This window comes from Rattus norvegicus, chromosome 5 (genome assembly GCF_036323735.1).
Source record: "Rattus norvegicus strain BN/NHsdMcwi chromosome 5, GRCr8, whole genome shotgun sequence".
Lineage (NCBI taxonomy): Eukaryota > Metazoa > Chordata > Mammalia > Rodentia > Muridae > Rattus > Rattus norvegicus.
Window position 1 is genome coordinate 127,893,450 of NC_086023.1, and position 26,635 is coordinate 127,920,084.

A 26,635-nucleotide genomic window follows, 5' to 3' on the forward strand; every position below is an offset into this window, starting at 1 on the left:
TTTCTAAGCAACACCAGGTTTTATTTCTATTTAAACAATAAATACAGCTGAGTTAGTTTTCCAAACCCTATCTCCTGAACAAAGAGGGCTTTACAGCTGCGACCTCTCACTACCTTCAGTTGGGCTCTTCCAGCTCAGCCTGCAGCACTGGCTGTGGAAGCACCTTGGGATTAGTTTTGTTGGGCACAAGATGGCACCTTCCAGCTACATGAACATCCATGTTCATGAGGAAGAATGGAGGCTTTTCAGCGACTAGGAAGCTAAGTTTTGATGGCTTTGCCTTCTAGAGCATCGAAAATGTCTTCCAAGCACTTCTGGACACAGTGGAGAAACTCTCGGGCATTGCGTCCTGAGTAGGAGGAGACATTGCAGCCTATCCAGTCATCGTGAACAGCATATGCAATGCCAAAGCCATCAGGGACCACAGGGGCAAAGCCCCCAAGGCTCACTGCTGGGCTGTTCAGAGTGCTGGTGGACAGGATGTTGTGGTTCATCTGCTGGTATGCAGGATCCAGATAGAGCTCAGGTAGGTTGAGTCCTCTGGCCGTTGCCAGATAGCGCAGAGCATACAAGTGTCGGTCAAAGCCCTGGCCTGTCAGACAAAACGAAAATCCAGTCTCAGAACATCACAGTGAAGACTGTAGGTGACCCCCAGCCACAATAGGAACCACCACACAAAAAGTGGGAGAACGGTCTTCTCTACCCCGGCACAGGTACCTCTAGCTTACCATACAGCAGGCCACTCCAGAACACGTAAAAACTCTATTCTCAGCTGCTAACGGATGGACAGAACATGAACCTAACATGAAAGCATGATGCTAAAAACACTGAATGTGGTGCATAACTACTCCCAGCACTAGGGAGGCTGAGGCAGGAGGATCTCCTGAGTTCAAGGCCAGTCTGGTATATACATTGAGTTTCAGGTCAGCTACTACCATAGAGAGAAACAAACAAACAAACAAACTAAGGGCTGGAGAGTTGGCCCAGGGGAGCTTTTGTTGCAGATGACCCAGTTCAGTTCTCAGAACCCATATAGCGGCTCACAACTGCCTGCTACTCCAGTGTCAGGAAATACGATGCCCTTTTCTGACCTCCACAGGCATTAGGAACACACATGGTGCACATACATACAGGCAGGCAAAACACTCACACAGTAAAATAATACATCTAAAATAATTAAACAAACAAAAAGACTGAATCATTTCAGAGCCAGATGGCATGAAAGGAACCACACACTTCACAACTGAATCGAGGCTCGATGGGTAGGGCCCTGGGTTCATCCCTCAGCAACACACGCATGCACCACCTGCCTCACCCATCACTGCTTCTTGAGTGCGTTAAGAAAACTGGGTAAAACTCTGCGTAACAGACTGACTGGGTGGAAAAAGCTGTAAGGACATCATCTACCCAGGGTTCTTATCTCAGCCATGTGTAACCCTGGGCCAGTGGCTTAGCTTCCTAACGTAAAAGAATGGATAAAGAATTAATTAGCTGTTTTGAGCACCACTTCATTCCAGGGCGCTATTAAATGCTACACAACAGGACTAGACTATGAGATCCTCAATGTCCTTTCCAGTTCTTGAATTTTATCACAAACATATGTTCCCTGGCAGAAGCAGAAGCAGGCACATCTCTGAGTTCACCTGGTTTACATAGAGAGTCCCAGGACAGCCAGAACTACACAGGAAAACCCTGTCTCAAAAAAACCAACCAATAACTGCCATGGGCTTCTGAGATGAACTATTTACACTGTAGCTGAGGTGAGATAATGGGGCAGGCTCAGAAACCCTAAATCCAAAAATGTGTCTGAACCACTAAGGGGCAGGGGAAACAGCAACAACACAACAAACCATTTACTGCAGCTGAGATGGACTTTAAATGAGGGAAAGTCCCCATGTCACCTTAGCTTCTGATCCCTAGTGGCTGCTCTGGCTGTTCAGACATGGCTGGCATAGGAAAAGATCATTTGGGAGTTGGCAAGTAGATTAACCCTAGTGATGGGTAGGGATCTGATGTGAGTGACATAGGACTGACGCTCACGGAGGGCAAGATCCACAGTGTCCTCACCCGTGCCTTACCCATCGCTGCTTCTTTGGTCAGCTGGCCATGGTATTTGGAACACTCAGCCATCATGTGCTGAAGCTCGCCCACACTGTGCTTGGAGGGGTCCCTGACAAACGCCTCGGAGCATCTCTTAGTAAAGATGGAGGCTGGGCGGATAGTCTCTGTGCGGCCGTGCTTGAAGGCTGCAGTGCTGCAGGACTCATAGGTAGCCACCGTCTGGCCATACTGTCTCAGGAAGGCCATCTGGAAGGCCAGCTGGGCCACCGCATCGGGGCTCAGCTGCTTCTTCTTCAGGAACTCCTTGCCACCTCTCTGGAACTGAATGGAGTCAATGCTGAGGGTTTTCACCGTGGTGTCGAACTTCTCCTTGGCAGCAGTGATGCCAGCCTTGAGAGCACCGCTGAGGTTGAAGCTGAGCGTCTCCACAGACGCAGAGGAGTTGGTGGCGGCAGGCTGGCTCTGGGGAGTGATGGCAGGGGTCTGAGTGCTGTCTCTGAACACTTCATTGAAAAACCTAAGCACTGCCACCCCATCCCCCCACGCGTGCTCGAAGTGGACTGCAGCAGTGCCGTCCTCGGCTACAATGAGGTTAAAGGACTTATCAAACCAGCGGTTTGTGCCATCGCCGTGCAGCATGGTGTGTGACAAGTGAATAAGATCCTTCATCGGGAAGTCATCTAGGCAGAGGCAGAAGACAGCAGAGTCCACTTTCTTCAGGGTTTCCTCATTGCCATCAAAAATCAACTTCTGTCTGAGCTCTGCCCAGACATCTCGGTTCTCACTGGTCAGATATGCCACAGGAAACTCGGGCACAGGGCTGCTGTCTGAGAGAATGTACTTTAGATGTGCCTGAATCTCTGAGGGATTCACAATGTTCCCATCTTGATCGAGGACATCAAAGACATAGAAATGTCCTTTTCTTAGGATCAGGAGGTGTCTAGCCTTGGTGTCAGTAAAGAGTTCATCACGATTGGGTCTGGGTATACGAGTTGAATTGAAAAGCCGGAAATACTGGGACATATCCAGGGGATATGCGTTGACCAGGTAGGCTCCATACCAGGACAGAGAGGGAGGAACAAAGCGAATGAGTCTTTTGAAGGCGTCTGTGTCACTTTTGGAAGGGTTCAAGTGGAACACTTCTGGTTCTAAAAGGCCAGCCCGAAGTGTCTTCAGAAACCGGACTGCAGAAACAGTCAAGTTGGTTGCCCTGGTAAGCTGGTCATTATACTCAGACTTTGGGTCCGGATTGAATGCCACAAATGGATTAAAGTTTAAAACGATAGAGTCTCGAGCAGTTAAATACATATCGAACCAGGGGCCTAAGAAAGAGAAAACATAAAAAAGCTAATGCAATATCTAAAAACAAAATTTAAGAAAGGAAAGAATTCCAGCTCAGGTAAAAGAAATGATACTAGCTTCAAGAAGGTGACCAACCGTATTTGGCTGCACAGTGATTTATGCCGCACTATCAGTGTCACACAATGCATGGTCTGTGGCATCTGGATTCTGTTACTTTTAATAATGGTTCTGAGGCTTACCCAGGTTGTACCATGCATGTAACATGGATCTAGTACTCTGTTTATCCATTCACCAGTTAATGGATATCTGGGGTTTTTCCCCCTTAGCCAATTATGATAATCCTATGAACCTTTATATTCAAGTTTCTATGTGGACACATGTTCTCACTTCTTTTAAGAACATACGTAAGCTAGGTAAGTCTCTCCGAAGCCTTTCTAATTTTTTTTTTTTTTTAGTTTGTTTGAGACAGTGTCTCTCTACATAGCCCTAGCAGTCCTGAAATTCACTCTGTAGACAGGTTGGCCTTGAATTTAGAGATCTGAATGCTTCTGCTTCCTGAGTGCTGGTATTAAAGATTTGCCCACCACACTTGGCTTCTGTTAAGCCTTTTGAGGAATACCCATAAGCCCTATATGAGAGCTCTAGTTCCCACACCCTCTAAAGCAACTGTTACTATGTGTGTATCTTTTTTATGACCCTAGACATGGTCTCACTGTTGCTACGGCTAGTCTGAAGTTTGTAGTTCTTCTGTCTCAGCCTTTTGGGTAGTCAGAATATCCAGGATTACAAAAATGCCAAGCCAGTCATTGTTAAGGTCAAGAGAATGAGAAAGGAAAGACTGAAAGTCTGAAAGTATGTAGGCAACTGGTGATGCCCAAGACAGATGGAAGGCGGCCAATCTCAACCTAGCAAGAAGGCAATACACAACCTGCTTCACACAGCAGACCTCCCAGAGAACCAGGGCAAAATGGTACCATGGCATGTTTGCCTGCAACTCTATAATTCCTTCCCCACTCTTGTTCTCTCCATTGAGAGAAGGTGGAAGACATCCCAACTGAGCTCACAGAAGCCCTGGCCCCACTTCTTTACACCACTGAAGCCCTGACCCCACTTCTCTACACCACACTCAGTGGGGGGTGACGAGAAGTACCTTCCTAAAGACTCTAATGAGACACCACCATCAGAGGCACCCAAGGCAACAATGAACCCAACCACAAAAGGTATGCCTACCCACAGAGAACATGCCACTCATCAGTAGACAGTCAGGGATGAAGCAGCATCAGACAAAAGGCAAGATGAGGGGTTGAGGATTTAGCTCAGTGGTAGAGCGCCTAGCTTGCCTAGCAAGCACAAGGCCCTGGGTTCCGTCCTCAGCTCCCAGGGCGGGGAGTGGGGGGGAGGCAAGATGAAAGGGAAAGGAACTGGGAGGGCAGAGATCACAGTGAGTAAGAGTAAGAAAGTTAAAAACATTCTAAAAATAAGCTTAAAAAGAAAATCTTCTCAAGCTTGGTAAGGTCACCTGCCACTAAGCATGATGACCTGAGTTAGATCCTCAAGACTCACATAATAATAGAGACCCAAGTCTTACAAGTTGTCCTATGACAACTGCAAGTGTGTGTAAACATTGAAAAAAAAAGTAATCCTGACCAAAAATGAGCTGGTGGAGCAGAGGGGAGAAGTGGAGAGCAAAGACCAGGAATTAGAAATTCCACAGAAGAGCTGAGAGAGAAAATAAAGTTCCAGAAAATATGACAGAGCTAAGACACGGGAGGACTAGGGCATGAACAGTCATCAGCCCAGAAAGAGAAAACATCCTCACCAGACGAGAAGAAATGAAATAAGTAAAACAGCACACATCTCAGGACAGATGGACGACGTGAGCAAGAGGGTTCAATCAGTGACACAGCAAAAATAAGTAGGGACAGATACATATCAATACATTATGTGAAGTTTCAGAACACTGGGGACAAAAACGTAAATAAAACCAGGAACTTCCAGAGTCAGAGAGAAAACAGACAAAGGTTGAAGCTCGGAATAATATCAGATTTGACAACAGCAACAATGGGAGCTAACAGACAATGGGAAATAGCTTTCAAAATCCTGTGGCTCAGTCATTTGCAACCCAGCCAAACCAAGTGTCTACCACTCAAGGATGCACAGAGCACGGGACTGCTTCCTGCGTTCTGCTCCCAAAAGGCAAAGATCTCTGAAAACAGTGAAGGAGGAGCCGAGAGAGGGAAATATGAAGTCTAAGAAATCAACATCCCAACATGAGGAAAGGCTGAAGAGAGGCCATGGCCGGCGGTAAAGGTGCCAAGAGTGAAAATAAGGCAAACGATGAGGGAAAAGATGCCAAGAGAGCAGTTTCTCCACAGGCCAAGAGGTCACAGCCCTGACTGAACAATTTAAAAGTCCTGGAACAGACACCGCCAAAAAGATTAAAGATAGCCAGGTGATGGTGGCTCACACCTTTAATCCCAGCAGAGGCAGAGGTAGGTGGATCCCTGAGTTTAAGGCCAACCTGGACTACAGGGCAAGTTCCAGGACAGCTAGGGTCACACAATGAAACCTTGTCTCAAAAAAAAAAAAAAAAAAAAAAAAAAAAAGCAGAGGCAGGGGGATCACAAATCCAGGGCTAGCTTGGGCTACATAGCACCATCCTGGTCAGTAAATAGAGAAATAGTCAAGTGAAAAGTAAGAAATTAGGGTGAGTAGGCCAACTTCTGCTTATCCCAACAAGTCTTACAAGATAATTTGATTTTTAAAAAAGCATGCGGGGGTGGGTGATAAGCAGGGGTAGATGGGGAGGGGAACACCCTTATAGAAGAAGGGGAGGAGGGGAGAAGGGGCTTATGGACAAGAAACTGGGAAAGGGAATAACATTTGAAATGTAAATAAAGAAATATCCAATAGACAATGTATGCGTATATGAGTCTGCATTAGTGTATGTGAGCAGTCTGGGTACAGGAACTACAGAGGCCAGAAGGAGGGGTCGAACCCCTGAACTGGAGTTAAAAGCAGTTGTGAGCTACCTCACATGGCTGCTAGTGGCCAGACCCAGGTCTATAAGAGCAGTGAGTGCTCTTAACTGCTAAGCCATATCTTCAGCCTACATGGTTCTTTAAACTGTATGTACGTATGTATGTATGTATGTATGTATGTATGTACGTATGTATGTATGTACGTATGTATGTACGTATAATGGATAAAACTATAAACAATGGGCCAAGAAAATGGGAAAATGGCTGGGTGAGTAAAAGTGCTGCTGTCAAGTCAGACCATTGAAATTTGGCACCAGGAGCCCAAATGGTGGGAGGAAAGAACTCAGTTCTGCAGTCTGTCCTCTGACTTCATGAACCCCGGCCAAAAATAGATAAATGTACAGTTAAAATATATATTATGCTAAGTGTAATGGTACATCTATAATCCCAGCTACTTGAAGCTTCATGAAATTGAAACCAGCCTGGGTTACAAAGGGAGACACCCCCCCCCAATATCAAAAATAATAAAATATTTCTTAAATAAAAAAAAAATAAAACACCTTTTTTTTTTAAGTGTAAGAACAGGGGTGAACACCACTGACTCTAGACCGAAGACAACGAAAACTGGGTTTTCTCAGACCAACTGCCTCTACCTGGATCACAGAGGAAGGATCGCTCTACCAGGAACAAAATGTAAATGATAAATGAGAACATGGGGACAGTTCCGGAAGCCAGATGCAGCAGGTGGCTGAAGCATGACTCACATCAGAGAGGCACATGAGATAAGGCTGCAGAGGACATTAGGCCAGATGGTGCAGGACTGAACAACACTCACGGCACGAGACTCTTGCACCTTTTTCAGACAGAATCTTAAATTCTGTCTCAACCCCATGCACTGCGAAGGCAAGCCGCTGGTCTCGTATGTGGATGCCAGCCCACACCTGCTTAAGCGCTGGGACTCACAGAGCCTCCCTCCACACACTTCAGGAAGGGAAGGAGCTGAGGTGTCTCAGGGGACCGATGAACCCCGCCCATTCCGCCCCGCCCCCCCGCCCCGCCCCGCCCACCTACCTGAGATGTAGCTGGTGTGCTTATTCTGCTTATCCTGAGCAAGCAGGTGGGCATGCAGCTCCTTCCCAACGCCAGTCTCAAAATTCTTACACAACGCTTCTGTTCTCCTGCAATTTTCAAGAAAAGACAGGTCAAGCCACAGTGGGGAATACATGATTTACAGGTTCCTGGGCAGGAATTCACACTCTGGGTGCCCAGCGCATCTCCCAGACCCTGGAATGAGGTCAGAAGAGCACACGGGAGTCTACGATGGATGCACCTAGGGAACTGGGCCGGCCAAAGGTGCCTCACAGAACACTTGTCCACGAGGAGGCCGTTTGGCACGGAGGAAAGCTTTGGGATCAAAAGGGGCCAAGTTTGAATCCTAGCTCTGCCACATTCAAACCAGCTGACTGCAGACAAGTTGCTCATCTCTCCAGGTCTCAGTTTCTATTTGCATAAAGGAGAGATAATAATGCCATCTCGAGGAATTAAAACACATAAAGTTTGGGAGCGAGGAAAACATGGCACAGTAACTGGAAGCCATTGCATTGCTTAAAAGAACTGTAGACTATTTCAAAGCAGACACCTATGAACAGTTCACCCGTTCCTTTTACTGTGGACTAATGACGATACTAGTAACCTGTACAGAAGACTCGCAGTGTGGGCAACAGCACCAGCTAGACCACACTACAAGGCCCTGATACACCTGTCCTAACAATACCAGATGTGATGTTCTCTTCAGTCTGTGCTGTGTTGGTTTCCTAAGGTTGCTCTTACTGCTGCCACAAAACCAATATAGATGAAAACCTAGTGTGGTGGTGCACAAGCACTCTGGAGCAGAGAGAGGCAGAACTCTGTGAGTTCAAGTCCAGCCTAGTCTACATAGTAAGTTCCAGGACAACCAGTACTATGTACCTGACTCAAAACAACAACAAACAAACAAACAAACACAAAACCCTAGGGTTTTACTCTCTGGGAGGCCTAGAAGCTACAAGCACAAAACCAAGGTGTCAACAAGATGGCGTTCTTTGTGCGGACCATGGAAGACAGAATCTGTTCCATGCCTTTCTCTTGGCTTCTGGTATTGGCAACAGTCTTTGGTGTTCTGAGCTTGTAGACACAACAGTCCAATCTCTACCTGAGTTCTTTTTGGCTGTCAGCGACTCTGAAGAGCATCAGCCGTGCTGGACTGGGGATTCGTCTGATCCCAGCAGAACTTCATCTAAATTAATTACATCTGCAACAACCTGGTTTCCATATACGGTCTCATTCTGATGTTTGAAAAGAGCATGTGCTTGGGGCACAGTATCCAATCTGGTAATTGTCTTCAGCAAGCACACTCTGGTCTGCCTATAATCTTTTATGGGTCTCCCTCCCCAGAACACTGGTCTCTTGAATATGACCAATACTAGCCAACCTCCCAAGATAAAGCACAAACACGCCATTCTGGCTTATAACCCATCTCCTGTTGAGTTAGAGGAACTTTGGATTAGTCCTTTGGAATCCAAGCCTACCTCCTGAATGTGCAAATATAAAGCAGGTGCTAGGTTCGGGAGGCTTTGTCAGACAACTGCTATCGCTTGGAGTTTGGTCTGTGACCACTTTTGCTAGCCTCCCTCCAATTCTACTTGCTAGCAATGGTTCACCGGATTCAGTGTTTACCTGAACTGGCTGTCATCCAAGAGAGGCTTCTGTGCATTGAGGTATCTCTTCATGGTGTCTTCAAGTTTAGGGATAGGCAGCCTAGGGAGAACACAAAGTCAGTGTGAGGCTGACAGCATTGGAAGACGCCAAGAAGCTTTGCAAGTGAAACTAGTAAACCAAGCACTGGATAATTAATTCCCCTTTTTAAAAAAAGGAAAAGCCAGTAAGAAGTCAGAAGTGATGGGGCTGGGATGTAGGTCAGCGTAGAACACTTCCCTAGCATAGCATGCCTGAGGCCCTGGTTTGATTCTAGCATTACAGTAAATAAGTGAGTAGCAACGATCAGAGCTGATGAATTTACTACTGCACCAACAGTTAGGTCGATCCCATTCTATTATAGTAAAAGTCCTATAAAAGCATTTTAATTAATTAATAAATAATAATAGATTTGAAATGAGAAAGTAGAGGCTCTCCCAAGCATTTCTGTTTCCTGGTCAGCTATACTAACTGTTAACACTGTTCAGTACTAAGCTCTACCTTTTGACTGAACATACATTCCCAACAACCCATGATGAAAGGAAAAAAGCTTTGTTTGTAAAATACTGTTGAGCACTTTACAAAAGAGAATCACATAAGAGTGAAACAAAGCCAGAGTGGAGGCTCATGCTATAACTCCAGTGTTGCGTGTAGTTTTTGCGGCCCCACTTTAAGCTCCAGGTGGAGCGCACTGCCAGCCCCACCTAGGTTCCCTTGGATTCACTGATGAAAGACACACACACATTAGCTTATTTTTAGTTCAGTGGCCTGGCTCTTCCAAGCCTTCCTTGGCCATCACGCCCTTTTTTTCACTCCCAACTCCGCACCCTAAATCTGCCCTCAGCTTCAACTACTCAGTTACCTTTAGTCCCAGCTCAACACTAAATCTGCCCTCAGCTTAGTTAAGTTTCTAACATCCTGCCTACTACCCCAGGCCCAGTCGGGGAAGTAGCCAATGGCCAATGGGAGGTGGGGTGGAGGGACTGGAAGTCCCACCTATTTCCCCAGCTCACAGCTGCTAGCGTCTTTATTAATCAATCAAGAACCATTTGGGAAACAGGACCTTCAGTGTTCACACGCAGATTCCCAATCAAGGCATCCCAGACTCCCACCTGGGAGGCAGAGGCAGGCAGATTCCGATGAGTTCGAGGCCAGCATGCATAGAAAGTTCCAGGACAGCCAGGACTACACAGAGAAACCGTCTCAGAAAAAAACAGAAAAAAAAAAAAAAAGAAGGGAAGCAAAGATCTTCCCAAAACAGCTCAAATGGAGGCTGCATCCATTGAAAGGTAGAAACTGACCACTACACCGCCCAGCACCAGCATCCTATCAGTAACTGCTAGGCACCCCATGTGCTCAAACAACAGCAAGAGTGCCCAAGGCTGACTTACTGGCTATGATAGTGAGGATACTGCTCCAATGGCGAAATGAAATACAGACGGCATGGCATCTTCTCTGCCTATCAATAATTTCATTTAAAGATACACAACCTAGTATTAACACAATAGTAGCTGCTTACCTTACTTCTACCAAGATGAAATTAAGTTATGTGCAAAATACTGAACTTTAACTGTCCCTCATGAAAACCAAACAACTATCCACAAAGCACAGCTCAGTTAATTTGTTTATTGATTTATTGGATTTTAGAGACAGGGTTTCTTGTGTAACAGAGCTCTGGCTGTCTTGGAACTTTCTTTGTAGAGCAGGTTAGCCTTGAACTCAGAGCTCTGCCTGCCTCTCCCTCCGAGGTGCTGGAATAAAGGTGTGGCCACTTCCGCCTGGCCACACAGCTCGGCTTGTGATGTGCTGTACTACACCTACTTATTTTAAATGCCTACTTATCTATGATTTCATAATGAGAATAAATGAAAGTTATTTCTAGCCACTGTGAACTTAGATACCCTCAGGTAACGGACCATTCAAGACGCTTTAATGTCACAGACCCCTTTCTAGGCACTGACTTATACAGGAGTCCCAAATGCTCCCTCAGCTGTCTTATAATTTAAAGATTATTATTTAAATTTCTTAGGTTTTAACACCAAAGGAATTAAGAGTTTTCCCTTCTTTTTAAGGAAAATCCTAAATCAGAGACAACAGTGGTTTGTGAAAAACAGGTTAATACAAACGTTTGAATTTTTCTTCAGTGGAATATGAACATTTTCAGAGTGGTGATTTTGTTTTAAATCACTAATTACACAATGAAAGAGTTTTTTTTGTTGCTGCAAAGTCCTGAGCAAAATAACTTAGAGGAGGAGAGAGTTGTTTGAGCTCACTCCAGGAAAGCCCCTGGGATGGACCCTGAATTGTAACATCTGCAGGCTTCTGGAAGTTTCCAGCCACTGGTGTGAGTATGAAGCCAGGAGGAGGGGCACAGAACTGCCTCTTGCGCTTATGGTGTCTTACAGAGAGGGCCCTTCCACTACTAATTCTTCCCATAGAGCTTCTTCTCTGGTGACCATTGGTATATGGGCCAACATAGGGAAGGGTTTTAATAAACTTATATCTGATGAATTAACTAATTACTTCCTCTTCCACCCAGCGTTAGGCTGTTTTAAGTGGTCACAATACAAGACAACATAATTTACAAAGAAAAACATATGCTCTGGAGACTGGGGAGTCTGAGAAGGCTTGATTGATCTTTCTTTTTTCTTTGTCTTTCTCTCTTTTTATTTTTGAGCATAGCTTGGGATGTACCTCCCCTCTTCTCTTTCTTTCTTAATTTATTTTATACACATACATGTCTGCATGAGGGTGTCATATCCCCTAGAACTTGAGTTATGGACCGCTGTGAGCTGCCGTGTGGATGCTGGGAGTTGAATCCAGGTCCACTGGCAGAGCAACAGCTGGTACTCTTAACTGCTGAGCCATCTCTCCAGTCCAAATTCATTCTTTCGTTCTTCCTTTCCTTTCCTCCTCCTCCTCCTCCTCCTCTTCCTCTTCCTCCTCCTCCTCTTTCTCCTTTTCCTCCCCTTTCTCCTTTTCCTCCCCTTTCTCCTTTTCCTCCTCTTTCTCCTTTTCCTCCTCTTCTTCCTCCTCCTCTTTCTCCTTTTCCTCCTCCTCCTCTTCCTCTTCTTCCCCCCCCCCCTCTCTCTCTCTCTCATTCTGGGGTCTAACTATGAAGCTCTGGGTGGCCAAGAACTCACAGAGATCCACCTGCTTCTGCCTCCCCGGTACTGAGATTAAAGGTATGGACCACCTCACCTGGCAGAAGACTAGACTCTTGAAAGCCATCTTGCTACATCATAACATGACAGAAGATAGCAGCACATGGGCCACAAAAGGCCAAAGTTGTTATTTTGGGGACAAGGTCGTGCTATAGAGCCCAGGATAGACTGAAACTCATGGCAATCCTCCTGCCTAAGCCTCCAAAGTGCTGAGATTACAGAGGTGAGCCACTATGCCAGTTCAAATTTGCTATTATAACACACTTACTCTTTCAATAATACCCCACTCCCAAGAAGGACCCACTCTCCAGGTTTTTCCATACCAAATTTAGTGGCAGGGCCAGGAAGAGGGTCTAGTGAATAAAGGCCTTTACCTCCAAGCCTAATGACCTCAGTTTGATCCTCAGAGACCACATGAGGCAAAAGAACCTGCAATCTGTCCTCTGTCCTCCTCTTCCACACAGCAGATGAATGCCCACACAGCACACACATGCACTTGCATACACACGCACACACACACATACACACAAATAAGTAGGGTTTTTGTTTTTCAATTTTGTAGCAATTCTTATTTCTCTGCTCACCAAACTGTGAGATCATTAATGGATGTTTGAAATTGTTAGCATATACAAGATAAGCTAGAAACTCTCCAATTATCCTATGGGTTTTGACATTATCATCTGTGTTTCTTCCCTTATCCTCCTCACCCTGAACATACAGTCTTTTCAGGACCATATATTGTGACAGTTTATTGCTCTAATTTGGCCATTTCAACTTTTATGGGTTCTTCCAAGCAGGGAGTAAGAGTGAAACCAGAAGCAGTGGGAGTTTGCCAACTGCAAGTTTATTCTCTTAATAGGTGGCACACTGATTTGAAAATGTCTGACTGTTGACATCCAACAATCCTGAGTTCAGACATCAGGTCACCTTCCAGAAGGAAGATCAAGGGCTACAAAGGGGAGGCCGACAGAGTGGGTGTGTCTGACTAACGAGGATGGGCTTTGAGGGGACAGGATGATAAGATGGATTCGACAGTAGTGATGGCTGCACAGTTCTGTGAATATGCTAAAACTGATATACTGGAAAACAGTGAATTCTAGGTTGGCAAGATGGCTGAATCAGTAAAGTGCTTGCTTAAAAAGCAGGAGGGCCTGAGTTTGAGACCCTAGAATCCACTTTTAAAAAGCAGGTATGGCAGTACATTGGTGTAATGCTGGCACTAGATATAGCTGGAGACAGGGATGCTTGGGGCTGGCAGACCAGCCCACCCAGACTACCTACACTACAGTTCTACCTACCTACCTACAGTTCTTACACTAAGGACAGGGTAAGAACTGTCCTTAACTGTCAACTCCACACAGTCTAGAATCACCTGGGAACAATTTCAATGAGGAACTGCCAGCCTGTACCGATGCCTATGAGGAATTTTCTTAGGCTAAGTGAGGTGGACGGCCCACCCTGAGTGTGGCCTTCTAGCCTCCTGGTCAGATCCTTGGCAACCCAGTGAAAAACCAATGAGATGGGACTTAGAATTTCTAGGAAACGGCAATGTTCATTAGCTTTGGTCACCAAGAGATGGGTGTAAGCTAGGTTGGTGTGTGGGCTGCCTCTCTGCAACCGAAGAGAAGGCCAAGAGAAGGCTGGCTTGAGAAGGAAATCACATAAACGAAGAGCTCAGCAGGAGGCTAAACAGCTGGTGTGAGCTCATAGATCTCCAGCTAATGAAGCCAGTTTAACCGGACTTTCTGCAACATGCAGAAAGACTCTTATTATAACAATCTTTTTATACAGTGTTCCCCAACCATTCTCCTAGTAACAAGCTCAAACAGGAGAGGATGTTTAGTTCCTTTGGCTCTGGGTGACTCATTAGGCCTCAAAAGAGGTTAGAGCCAGGTACGGAGAGATGCTCACAGCAACTTCGTCTCCACCACTCATGTTTTCCTATGCCACCCATCCCTATCTAACAGACATTTGCCCGAATAAAGATGGAGGGGAAATGCTAAGCAGTTTATCTCCTATGTAAGCTACTGAGTTCCGTGCTCTCCTACCCAGTCTGCTTCCCCAAAGCAGGGACTTCGGCATTCTGCCTGCAGGAACACAGATAAACCTTCTCTGTCTACAGGATCTAGTTATAATTGGGGTAGTGTTCCCAAGAGTCATTTAGAATAAAGTTATTCTGGAAAACAAGAAGTCTGGCTTTGGAGTTCACAAATCAGTCTCTACCAGTTACCCTAGTGCCAGGTGAACCCTGCCACTTTTGTCTCCCACACGGGTTTTCTGCAGAATCTGCCCATTATGTTCTGAATACCAGCTATCACTGTAGATCTAACACGACTCCCCAGAGGGTCCCTCCCCATGAAACACTCCAGCCCCAAACCAGCAAGGCCTAAATGGTGCAGCTCTGTGCTAATGCCTACCTCTCGACCTCTCTATGTACAACACTGTTTCAGGCACCTTTTCCTCATGTGCAGCTCTGTTCTTCCTCTCACTTGGTAAATATCAAATTCCAGGTCAGTGTCACCCTTCTACTGGGCTTCCTTCACCTACCCAGACATTAAGTCACTGCTGTCAGTGTCAGCTCGTACGTACCAGGTAACATGCTTGTGAATGCCTACTGAGCGCTCTATGCCAAACCTGCACAGGGGCTTTTGTACGGTGCATTTAATTCTAATTACTCCCTCTGGAGCTGGAGTTACAGGCAGCTGGGAGCTGCTGGATGTGGTCCTGGGAGCAGAACTCAAGTCCTCTGCAAGAGCAGCATCTCTCTTAACCACTGAGCCATTTCTCTATCCCCATTATGTACATCTTAGCATATACAAGAACAAAAGCCACAACACTTTAAAAAATCAAGCAAATGATAATCCCAGGGCTCCTACTAGATGGAGTCCAAGGCCACTGTGGCTAAAACGAAGCAGTGATAAAGAGGAACAATGGGTGTGACAATGCTCTCCTCATCCCTGGCATCTTATCCTGAGGGTCTCCTAGTAGTACAAAGAACTGTGTGTTGCCATTCGCCCCACGAGGACTGTGGCTCTAACTGTGCAAAGCTGCAGCACCCACGACATATGCAGAATCTGAAACCAGGTCGACCTCAAGGTCAGAGCTCCCGGCTAAGTGTGACATCGATGAGACTCAGAGAGAATATATTTCACGAGCCCAGAATTGCTGACACAGAAAGAATCTCACCTGACTCCCACTTCTAGATGAAGCACCAGGAAAGTCACCATGAAGAGCACACAGTACTAGTATGGGTTTGTTTGTTTGTTTGGTTGGTTGGCTGGTTGGGTTTTTAGAGGAGAGGGCTAGTTATTTGTTTGTTTTCCCCAAGACAGGCTCTAAAATACAGCTCTGGCTATCCTGGAACTCACGAAATAGATCAGGCAGGCCTTGAACTCACAGCCATCGTCCAGGAATGCCAGGACTAAAGGTATGTACCATTATACTTGACTAATGATACTATTTATACCTCAGGATCCTGCCACTACCTGACACAAGCAATACTATTTCTAGTTCCAGGATCTTACAGATGTTTGTACAGACTAAACCATGTTGAATGTTCTTACAGGTTCCCAATTCTCAACTGCCAACAGTCCACCTGATCTTAAACCTGGGTGAGGCACAGGCCTGCCTGAAGGTCAGTGCCCTTCTGACTCAGCAAATCAAAACACTCTTTCCCAAGCCCTCACCTTTCCCCTACATATTAGTGCAGCTCACACAGGCTGTCAGGAGAGGCCACGGTACACCCTCATCCTACCATAGTAAAGACCCTTTCTCTTTCCCCCTCCCTCCCGCTGAATTCAGAGAACCTCACTGTAGCCTGGTTTTACACGTTTGCACACAGGGTATTCTTGCTGATAAGGCAGGGTGGGCAGATGACACTGAGTTAAATAACTGCTGGACATGGAGGAAAGCAAACCCCACAGCAGGGACAATACCTTGGAACAATGTTTGTTTTTTCCTGGATGGAGCAGGAAGCTCCTGGACAGGAGGATGGCTGAATCAGAAGGACACCAAGAGGGGAGCTTGGTTTGGGAAATAAACAGTGAATGCAGAGAAGACGATTTAGGTGTGGCTTAGAGAAGAAGGTGTTTTCTATCCTTGCAGTAGATCTGGCAAGCCAGATCAAAGCTGAGAGGTCAGAGAGAAAACTAGACTCCAGATTTAAGGAAGTACTGGGTATTGGGGAGAGGGGGTGACTGACATGGGGAAACACTCATTAGGGCTGTTTGGATAGGTCAGGTAGTGTGGGTGAAGTGTTGGGGACCACCCGAAAGAGTGATGAGGAAGGTTTGGTGGGGATGAGAAGTTTCTAGGTTAAGTCTGACCTTAGAAGATGGAGAGTGGTAAACTGAGGACGAAGGTGTGCTTGCAGCATCTGATGGGACACTAACAGAGCAGGTACTGGAAGAGGAGTGGGTTGTTCTCAGCAACAAGTAAAGAAGGTGGATAGTGGAAATTGACCCGAGGGAGACCCATGTTAGCAATTGGCTCTCCTCCCTGAACAGAGGTGCCAATGCTATTAATCCCAGCACTCTGTGGGCAGAAACAAGAGGTTCACTGCAGGCCAGCGATCTACAGAGCTAGTTCTAGGGCACACGAAGAAACCCTGTCTCAAAACAAAACAAATAGACTACCCTAGTAGTAAGGATTCGGGTGGTTTTCAGGTACTACGTGTGAAGGGCTCAGGGTAGCTGTCTGAAAGATTAATGGAGAGGGAGTTTGTGGGAATCACAACTTGTAGACGGGAGGGTTTCGGAGCGGTCTTAAAGTTTCTGAATCTTCTGAGCCAGGGAATTCTCACAGTCTCAGGTTTTCCAAGCTGGGCAATTTGGCTGCCTCCAAGGCCGGAGGTTCAGGGCAAATCCTGAGTGCCAGGAGTCGGGTCTGTGGCCGGGGCCAGGAGGCTGGGCTCACCTGGGCAGGCTGTCCTGGTAGTGCATGGTGGGCACGATGCTGTGCTGCAGATAATCGTCCGGCCCCGAGACAGCACTTAAGGGCCTACTAGGGGCTCCCAGGACAAGCGAGGGGCAGCGGGGCCAGGCACGAAACAGCAGGCGCGGCATCATCGTCCCGGGCAGCAACGGCGGCTAGAGAACGCGGCGGCTGAGGGAGTTCCTGAGCAAGCAGGCCGCTGCCCTCGGACGCCGGACACCGCGCAGGGACTTAACGTCCAGTTCAACTCCGCCCACAGGGCACTTCCGGGCGCGGACCGGCGGCGGCCCCGCCCGCACTCATCCTCTCGCAGAACCCGCCCACACCGCGGCCACGCCCATGAACGGGCCACGCCCACTCGGGCAGGGCTTGGTCTCTGAACAGTAAGTCCAACTTCTTGTCCCAAGGCGGCAGGCATATATCTCGGAAGCTGCCCTCTTTTCCTTTCACAGACTGAATAGGAATCAGAGATAGAGAAAAAAGAAACGCTGAAACTTGGCATTTGGGCAGACCTAAACTTGTCAAAGTTTGGTCCCTAGAGACCAAGAACATTTCAAACCTTTGTCTTATAAGTAGAGAACAAGATCAAACTCCCCCACAGTTCTAGATTTACTGAACAATAGACATACTTATTTTACCAATACAATTTGTTAGGCTTATACTAGGTCCATGTAGCGTTCCATAAGCCTGAAATCTTCGGAAGAAGCCAAGAAGAAAAGAAGCAATGAAGAGAAGAGGTAAAGGAGGGGGGGCGGGAGGGAGCGCTCCTGAGCTCCTTAGCTCCCCTGAGAGCTGCATCACCTCTGCTGAGGAGGCTTTCACTCAGAGCTTATGATTCCTGAGCTCCCATGTCTCAGGATGCTGTTCCATTGGGACACTGCCCCACCTCAGAGCTGTAAGGTTCCTGAGCTCCCGTGTCTCAGGAGTTCCTCTCCATCCTCATCCTTCATCTTGCAAGAGTGAATCCTCCCCTCTGTGATTCCACAGTGCTTTTCCCACAATCCTACAAAAAGCTTAGCTGTAATTGTGAGTTATTTAATTATCTACCTCTCACAGTAAATTTTGAAGTCCTCAAGGGCAGAGTCCTTGTTTGCATTTATGTACCCTGGTCTAGCCTTGGCCCTTCTGTGGGCAAGTACTGTGCATCTTTTATTTAGGTATGAACCTGTACCACATTAAGATATCATGAGCTGGGAGTCTAGGAAGACTGTGTAAGGATCAAGGAAGTTTATCTACTTAGAGAAAAAATCCCGGAGACTGAAGCAACTGTATTGAAGTAATCCCCAGAGTTTGAATTAACTATGAAAGGATACAACACAGTAGCCAGGTTAAAAGTAATATTCAATTTCCAAATAAATGTTCTTAGAAACAAGAGACTTTAACTAGATAAGGGAAGAAAGAGTTCATATTTCAACAAAAAGATCCAGCTGGGGAAGGGAGACCAAACACAGCATAAGCGAACTGTCAAGCAGTCAAAGAAATGAGAGGAAGTGGAACCTAGAATCGTCTGGGCTTGAGGCCTAAGTCCCAGGTTCCAGCAGGCTTTACCTAGAGTGAGTGAACACTGCAGTGCTGGTGTGGTTGATAAAAGAGTCCCTGACTACAGGAGGAACTTAGCCAGGCAGGCCCAGTGGCAATGCTGGCATATGAGCCGTTGATACTTCCTTCCTGAGCCAACCTAGGTCTTCCAGCACGGCTAGAGACTGCTAATGTTGGATCAGGCATTGGAGTGAGCCACTGAGAAAATGACAGCATTATATCTGGCTACTTGAAAAACAATGAGATGCTAGGAAGGAGGTATAGAGGCTTGCCCAGTTCCCGTAGTAAACGAGTCCTCTTCTGCCATTTGCCTGCCTCTGGGAGTCTGGATTATTGACTCTGTGCTTACTTACCCCCTCCTCCAAGGGTCTTGGTCGGAGTCACAAGCAACATCTGGGGCCTAGTACAGTGCTCTCTACCCGTGTGGGTATGGGCATCGAGCTTGCTTGAGTTCAGGTTTTTTTGTTTGTTTGTTTTGTTTTTTATTGCAGTTATCCTTTTTGCCTTATGGTCAAGTGCCCTCCTTTGGCTTCCCCCCGCCCCTCGACACGCACTGTAAACTGACCCCTTCGTGGTCTATGTGCTTTGCCCCCATATAAGCATGAGGCTTTTGTTTTATTCCTTTGTGTCCTTTGTCCAGAAAGGGAGGTAGGTATAGCAGGAACAGCAGAGCTGCCTCTATGTAAACGCTGGGCGCCGTGCAGCTACAAAAGCATCTCCTGTAGGAGGACCTAATTGAGGACTGCCTGAGAGAACAAAGATTTCTGGTGCAAACAATGCTAGCAAGTCGGGAAGTATTTTCTCAGGACCAATGGGGCGTGGGCGGAGGGTATCAAAGGAGCTTGCAGCTGAGCTCAGATGAGCTTGCTACAGCATTCTCACCTGCTCCTGAGTCTGTGTCTTGCATGGCTCTGTGCCAACTCAACCCAAGCCCCAAGGGCAGGTAAGGTCAGGCAGCGAGCTGTCCAGAGCGCAGGGAACAGGGAGGTACATACAAACCTGGCTTACTTTGCTCTAATTAGAAAGGCAGCCAATGAACACAAAGGTCATGAACTCACAAACCTATTATGACTGATACAATCTTCTTAAAGCAGTACTGGAGCCCACCACGTTTTTAAACTGGTGGTCAGCACATCAGGACCTGGCTGAGAGTCAGGCACACTTAAATCTTGAATATAACCTTAACATCACCCTAGACCTGCTGACCGGCCCACAGGGCAAACAATAACCCAGTTACAAAAGCTACTATCAGCCAACCAGCCTACTTCAGCCAGGTGGCCAATCTGTCTTTCAAGGCCCTTAAGGCCTGCACTCCCAGAGATCCCTCTGCCTACTTCCCTACAACAATCTGACAAGTCCTTTATGGACTTTCTCACAAGGACTACTGAGGCAGTGGAGGGAAGGGTCGATTCAGGACCCACTCGAGACATGCCTTTTAAACAATTGGCTTGGGAGGGTCTTAATGTTTCCACCCGAGACGCAGAGGTGGCAGTCCACAGTAATGATAGCCTTCATACATGGGTAGTGTCCACCAGAGACCTTGACCTAGGCCAGACCCTATAGCAACTCTGACTACCTTTCCCAGTGCCCTCTTGGCATCAGGCAAAGATCTGAGGACAGACTTGCAGAGAGGCCTGCCTGATGTCATCAAAGAAGACCTGCTCATCCATCGTAAGGATGGTGCCCATGTCCTCTAATGTGTCCCTGCCCCAAAGAGTGTGAGGGATGTCAGCAACAACAAATCCCATCTAGGCGTCCAGTCATGGGTGAATGTGAAAACTTAAGGAGAGCCCACCATTTAGTCGTCTTGGAGCAGTCTCCTCTTATTGACAGGGCTGAGGGACACGCCTTTCGGAGCATTAAGACATCCTCAGAGTTTATCAGAGGAGTTCTAAGACCTGCAGTCTCCCGCCCAGTGAAATCCTTTATTATTGCAAGGACACTTTGTCCTTGGCCTACTGTTCAGGCAGTCTCTACAGAGATGTCCTGTCTTTCTGCAGTCACAGCAGGAGCAATGGCTGACAGGCTCTCCTTAAGTTTTCACATTCACCCATGACTGGACATCTAGATGGGATTTGTTGTTGCTGACATCCCTCACACTCTTTGGGGCAGGGACACATTAGAGGACATGGGTGCCATCCTTACAATGGATAATCAGGTCTTCTTTGATGACATCATGGAACGTGAACAGCTCAAGGCCTCCTAAAAGGGGATCACCCCCAATTCTAAGGGACACCGCCCACCCAGGGCCTCCTTCCATCTCGGTATCTGACTCTCGGTATCCACACTGCTGGCCTGGACGTCAGATACTGATATCTGGGTGAACCAGCGGCCAATCACTGAACCAAAATTGTCCACACTCAAAGAACTGGTTGAGGAACAACTTAAATTGGGCCACTTAGAGCCCTCGACCAGTAGACATAACACCCTATCTTTGTTATAAAAAGGAAGTCAGGAAAATATAGACCCTTACGAGATCTGAGAACTATCAGTGAACAAATGGGAGAAATGGGGACTACTCAGGCGGGACTGCCTCATCCCGGTGCCCTCCCAGCCTTCTGTCACAGACTGGTGATGGATATGAAGGACTGATGTTTTCCAAATCCTCCTGGCACTACAGGACGGATGCAGATGTGCCTTTACAGTGTGGGAGCCTAGTATAGAAAAGACCAGCTAAGAGACACCAATGGACATCCTCCCACAGGGAATGAAAAATAGACCCACCATCTGCCAGCTTTCAGTGGCTGAGCTGTGCCTCAAGCAGTCCCTGAAGATATTTTGATCATCCGCTAGATGAACAACATTATGCTGGCACATCCTGATTCATCTCCTTTACAAGGAGTTACCTCACAGCTCCTAAGACTTAGAAGAGCTTAATCTGTGGGCTGCCCCCTGAAAAGCTTCAGTCAGTGCCCCTGTATGCCTCTCTGGGATTCTCTTTCTAAGCAGATTAGACCCCTGGCCTTCTCTATTTCTTGGAAAGAGATCTACTCCCTCATGGGGCTTCAATAACTATGTGGGACTGTTAATTGGTTAAAACCATTTCTTCTGATCCCAGATTAAGAAATGAGAAATCTCTTCTCCCCATCGGAAGGCCCCGATAGCCCCTGACTAAAATCACCCTTACGCAGGACGGTAAGAGACTCCTGCAGAAGATAATGGCCTGCTTGTCTGACATGAGCCTTAATAGGCATGACCCTTTGAGGCCTTTGCTGGCAACAATTATTTGGGTCCTAGGGGCCCTGTGGCAAAATGGCCCCCTCATGTGACTGCACCAAGCTCACTCAGAAATACATAAGGTAACTTCCAAATATGAAATCACCTTTAAGCTTGCTCTTAAGGCTTGGCAAGAGAATTTGTAATAAGGAACCTGATAAGGTAATATTGCCCTTTTCTCTTAAGCACTCTCAACCCGTAATGGCAGATTCCCTTACTTTTCAAGAAATGATGACAGGCTTTGCAGACACTCCCCAGATAACCACCTGGCGGCCCCTTCCCACTTACATATTGAAATTAAGCCCTACAGCCTCCCCAGTTGTACCCTGATCCCTAAGGCCACTGCCAACAAAGATACGGGATATTACTAGAGGCCAGACTTGAAGGATGTTACTCCATCCTTCTGAACCCTGGATCAGACCAATTAGGGGAGTTGTTGGGACTCCTGAGGATCTCTGAACTCTGTCAGACTGAGCCTGTCATATTTTCAGACAATCAGTACGCAGTATAGACTCTTTGAACCCTACCATTGTCCTACACAATAGTTATAAAAGCCCATACACGTCCTTATGACTCCCTTCAAGGAGCCCTTGAGCACAGGGCACAGCACGGTTCATTTCTCATATCATAGCCCACTCCAGGCTGCCAGCAATCTTGGCTAAGGGCAATGAGATGACTGACTTAATGACTGTTGACCAGGGGTTCTTGGAACAGGCTAGACCATTGCATCAACAATTTCTCCTTTCCTTGAGAAACTTAGAAAAGCACTTTCCAGAATTATCCATGACACAATGCAGACATCACGCAAGATCTCACCTCACTTGCACCCCATTTGCACCGTGAGTGCCTCTCAATAGGGGAGGTGTCAACCCAAGAAGGTTACTCCCCAATGTTATTTGGTGGATGGGTGGGACTCACTAGCCCTCTTTTGGTAATTTTAGATATGTACAAGCTATTGTAGGCACTTGCTCCTCCCTTGTATATGCTGTGGCCTTGATGGGAGAAAAAGCTTCCCTCCACATCAAGGCTGTGAAATCTGTTATGTTGGTTATGGGTGTTCCATGGGCTTCCAAGACGGGTAATGACCCTGCCTATGCCTCTCAACAATTCAGTGAGATTAACCATACTTTTGGGATTGCCTAACCCTCAAGACCAAGTGATAATAGAAAGGTCCACTGGGACTCTAAAGGAGTTTACCTCCCCGGAATCTAAACGTGACCCTCACTTAGCCCTGGGAAGAGGCCTTGTCTCACCTAAACTTCCTTACTTTTGATGATCAGGATTAAGCCCTGCCTATAAGCATTGGGCCTTCCTACCCAGGAATACCCGTCTACATTGGTACAATGGAGAGATCTCCTAACGTCACGATGGCAGTCACCTGCCCTCTTGCTGATGTGTTTTTCCTCAGGACTCCACAACGCCAGGATGGGTAAGCCATGGAAGAGGAGGACAGGGATGAAGCCTCCTCACCCTGACTGAAGAGGCAGCATTTGTTAGAGATGTGTCTCTACTTGCCTGTGATCGTTTTCATGCCACCCATCTTACACTTTATCAAGTACAAAATGTTTCCTAGGCTCATGAACCGCTGGCCCACTACATTAAGAGAACCTGATCCAACAAATTCTTAAAGAGAGGATATCAACACCCGGAGATGACACGTAGCAGGTAGTTGGCTGGAATGCTGAGTGGTAAGTGTAGAGCGAATAAGGGATAGTTTTGGGTTTGTGTACATATTGAAAGGGATAGAGACATCTGCCCTCCAGGTACCCCTCCAGCCTGAGTGAGCTTTCTTGTTCTTTCCTCCTGGGAAAGACTCCTTGGGATAGAAGGATTCCTTCCAGCCAGCTGTGAGCCCGACTGTTTCCTGTGTCATCCACACCCTCTCTCACGTCTCTGGCCAAGTTGGACAGGACCTAGTTATGGTGGCCTTGCTGTTTAAGATAGGAAGGACCTTTCTGGAACATTCTGCAACATGCTTTGGTCAATTTCTAGATATTTCTGCTGGAAAGGCAGGAGGCATTAGAGTTAAATGTCATCCTCTACTAAATATGGGGTTCTAAAGCCACTGACACCTAGGAGGGTGGCCCCCTTGGAGCCTGTACAGGGCATACCCAGACATCAAATTCTCAGCACAAAGGAGATTATTACCCAGGAGGGGTACTGTGTGTGTGTGTGTGTGTGTGTGTGTGTGTGTGTGTGTGTGTGTACCAAAAAGGAGCAAGCAAAAAGCAGGTGGGTTTTTGTTTGGTTTTTGTTTGGTTTTGTGCAGGAGCAGGAGTGGGTTTTTAAGGAGAAAAAGGGGGTGGAGTCTGTGCTAAGGTGAGTTGGTAAATTAATTTTGATTGCACGTTAGGCAAACAATGAATTTTGATTTTTGGACCTTGGTGTTTTGTCTCAAAATGAGTCAGAGGCCAAATAAGGGAACAGAACTTGGGGATTAATTATAAGAAAGCAAACAGTTTTTAGCAAGGGGGAGAAGGTTAAAAGGCAAAGTCTCTCAGCCCCACTTTGCCATGTTCAAGCCTGTTAGACCCTGCAACGCCAGTGGCAGGAGAATGCCCCTTTCAAGGCTCAGCTTGGTGAGGACAGTAAGAGGCATGTGGAAACAGGCTGAGTTGAAGATGATACCACACAACCAGCTTTCCTTAGGGGATGCTTTGAAACCAGGTCAGTTCTGCACAGGGAATGATGTATACACAGCCCCTGACCTGAAGTGGATGATGATCTCAGGACAGGCCTCGGAAAAAAGCTTTGGAGTCCCACCTAGACACCTCGCATCCCTGTCCTTCAAGACGATTTTCCTCCAGTTGGGCTGTCTCTGAAATACTCCAAACTCATTTCCTTCCATAACTTAGGTATATATTTCTCATGTCCCATAACACTCTTACTATATCACCTCCTCCCTTGTATCTCTCTTGCCTTTCCTTCAAAATCTTATGTCCCATAACACTCTTACTATATCCCCCTTTCCCTTGTACCTCTCTTGTCTTTCCTTTGAAATCATATCCTAGGGGGTGGAGAGATGGCTTGAAGGCTAAGAGAACTTCTTGATGCTCTTCCAGAGGACCTGGGTTCAGTCCCTAGCAGTCACATCAGGAGGCCCACAGTCACCAGTAACTCCAGTTTCAGGAAATTGGACGACACCTTCTGGCCTCCTGAGGTACCTGAACACATATGTTATGCACACACACACACACACACACACACACACACACACACACACGCACATGCACACAGGGAGGGGGAACAGGGGAGGGATAGGTTTTTTCCAGCTCATTCTGTATCCTGTTTGTATAATAGTCCTAGAACAAAAACCTGCCAGGAGTAACAATAGTGATGAAGTGATGGCTGTGGTGAGAGCTAGCTAGCATTTGCTGTGCTTGTTACTAGTCTGCATTTAACTTTTTTTTTTTGAGACAGGGTCTCTATATAGTCTTGAATATCTTGGTATTTGCTATGTAGGCCAGGCTGGCCTTCAAGTGCTGAAATTAAAAGCATGTACTACTACACCACATCAACATTTAGTTTTTGTAAAATCTTAGCAAAGATTAGTGGAGAATGAGGCTCAGGCTCTGAGCTTAGCACCCTTCATGGTCTATTATCATTTTCACCCACTTTCTCCTCTCTGAGGGAACACGAGATTATTCCAATGGATAGCATTGGGCTGCCTTTATTCTGTGCTCTAAGCTGTAATTCCAGTTACTTCCTACTCTTTCCTTTCTGTTTGTATGTGCACATATATGTGCACGCATGTGGATGCCAGACCTTCATGGTGGGGACAGGGGCTGCACAAATGCAATCTTAGCACTTGGGAGGCAGAGACTGAAGAAGCAAGGTCAAGGCCAGTCTGGTTTAAAAGTGCATTCCGGGCTAGCCAAGGCTACAGAGTGAGACCCAGTCACAAACAACGGACTCAGAAGCTCAGTGCTGTGCGTATTTAATTTAATACTCATGGCAGTAAGTCTCCCAGGATGCTTCCCTAACCAGAGACAGGAGGATCCTCAAGTGGAGTATATGGCTGGGGATATACTTCACATGGACCCAGATTTCTGAGACTCCTAATCGTCCCATTTGTTCGTAAAACTTTCCAAATGGAAAAATATTCTTTCTTCAGTGCCAAGGAGAATTAAGTCTTATGATGGTTTGTATATGCTTGGCCTGGGGAGTGGCACTCTTAGGAGGTGTGGCCCTATTAGGAGTAGGCATGTCACTGTGAGCATGGGCTTTACTACCCTGGTTCTCGATGCCTAGGAGCCAGTCTTCCACTAGCAGCCTTCCGATGAAGATGAAGAACTCTCAGCTCCTCCTGCACCATGCCTGCCTGGATGCTGCCATGCTCCCACCGTGATGATAATGGACTGAACCTCTGAACCTGAGGGCCACCCCAATTAAATGCTGTCCTTTATAAGGCTTGCCTTGGTCATGGTGTCTGCTCACAGCAGTTAAACTCTAACTGGGACAAGTCCTTTTATCCATGTAAATTTTGTTTTTCTAACTCTTCAGTGGCTGGCCTTGTATTAAAAAGCAGGAAATGGAGTGGTCCCGGAGTGGACTGACTGGGAGGCAGTGGGACTGATCCTTTGCCACCTACTGAATAGACGCCTTAAAAATCCCAGGGCCAGTCATAGGAAGACAAGGCTGTATGACCACTCTGGGCAACCTCCACCGAAAGACAGCAGGCATCGCAACCCTGAAACAACCAGTGGC

General features: G+C 46.8%; 1 protein-coding gene and 1 long non-coding RNA gene across 7 annotated transcripts; one reads left to right on the forward strand and one right to left on the reverse strand.

Moving 5' to 3' along the window:
• Cpt2 (carnitine palmitoyltransferase 2) lies at positions 1-17,898 on the reverse strand. 2 transcript variants are annotated; one of them, XM_039109299.2, is made up of 5 exons: positions 17,156-17,898; positions 9,060-9,140; positions 7,416-7,522; positions 2,068-3,383; positions 1-592 (listed from the first exon to the last, which is right to left on the reverse strand). In XM_039109299.2, the coding sequence occupies exons 1-5, from the start codon at positions 17,305-17,307 to the stop codon at positions 491-493; spliced, it is 1,758 nt and encodes a 585-aa protein (XP_038965227.1). In that variant the 5' UTR covers positions 17,308-17,898; the 3' UTR covers positions 1-490.
• LOC134486962 (uncharacterized) lies at positions 17,773-26,329 on the forward strand. Of its 5 annotated transcripts, none has more exons than XR_010066569.1 (3): positions 17,773-17,910; positions 23,502-25,088; positions 26,180-26,329. It is a non-coding gene; the product is annotated as an uncharacterized LOC134486962 (long non-coding RNA). The 5 variants fall into 5 exon arrangements; XR_010066570.1 differs by having other exon boundaries at positions 23,502-23,616; XR_010066572.1 differs by having other exon boundaries at positions 17,898-24,783; positions 24,991-25,088.
• The last annotated feature ends 306 nt before the right edge of the window (positions 26,330-26,635 follow it).

What these genes read in the sequence shown, in the direction of transcription:
- Cpt2 (XM_039109299.2), bottom strand. Translation starts at nt 17,307, where the DNA reads ATGATGCCGCGCCTGCTGTTTCGTGCCTGGCCCCGCTGCCCCTCGCTT. An exon ending in TACCAGGACAGCCTGCCCAG is followed by an intron (nt 9,141 to 17,155) that starts GTGAGCCCAGCC and finishes TGTTCTCCCTAG; the next exon opens with GCTGCCTATCCCTAAACTTG. An exon ending in GCACACCAGCTACATCTCAG is followed by an intron (nt 3,384 to 7,415) that starts GTAGGTGGGCGG and finishes TCTCTTTCTTAG; the next exon opens with GCCCCTGGTTCGATATGTAT.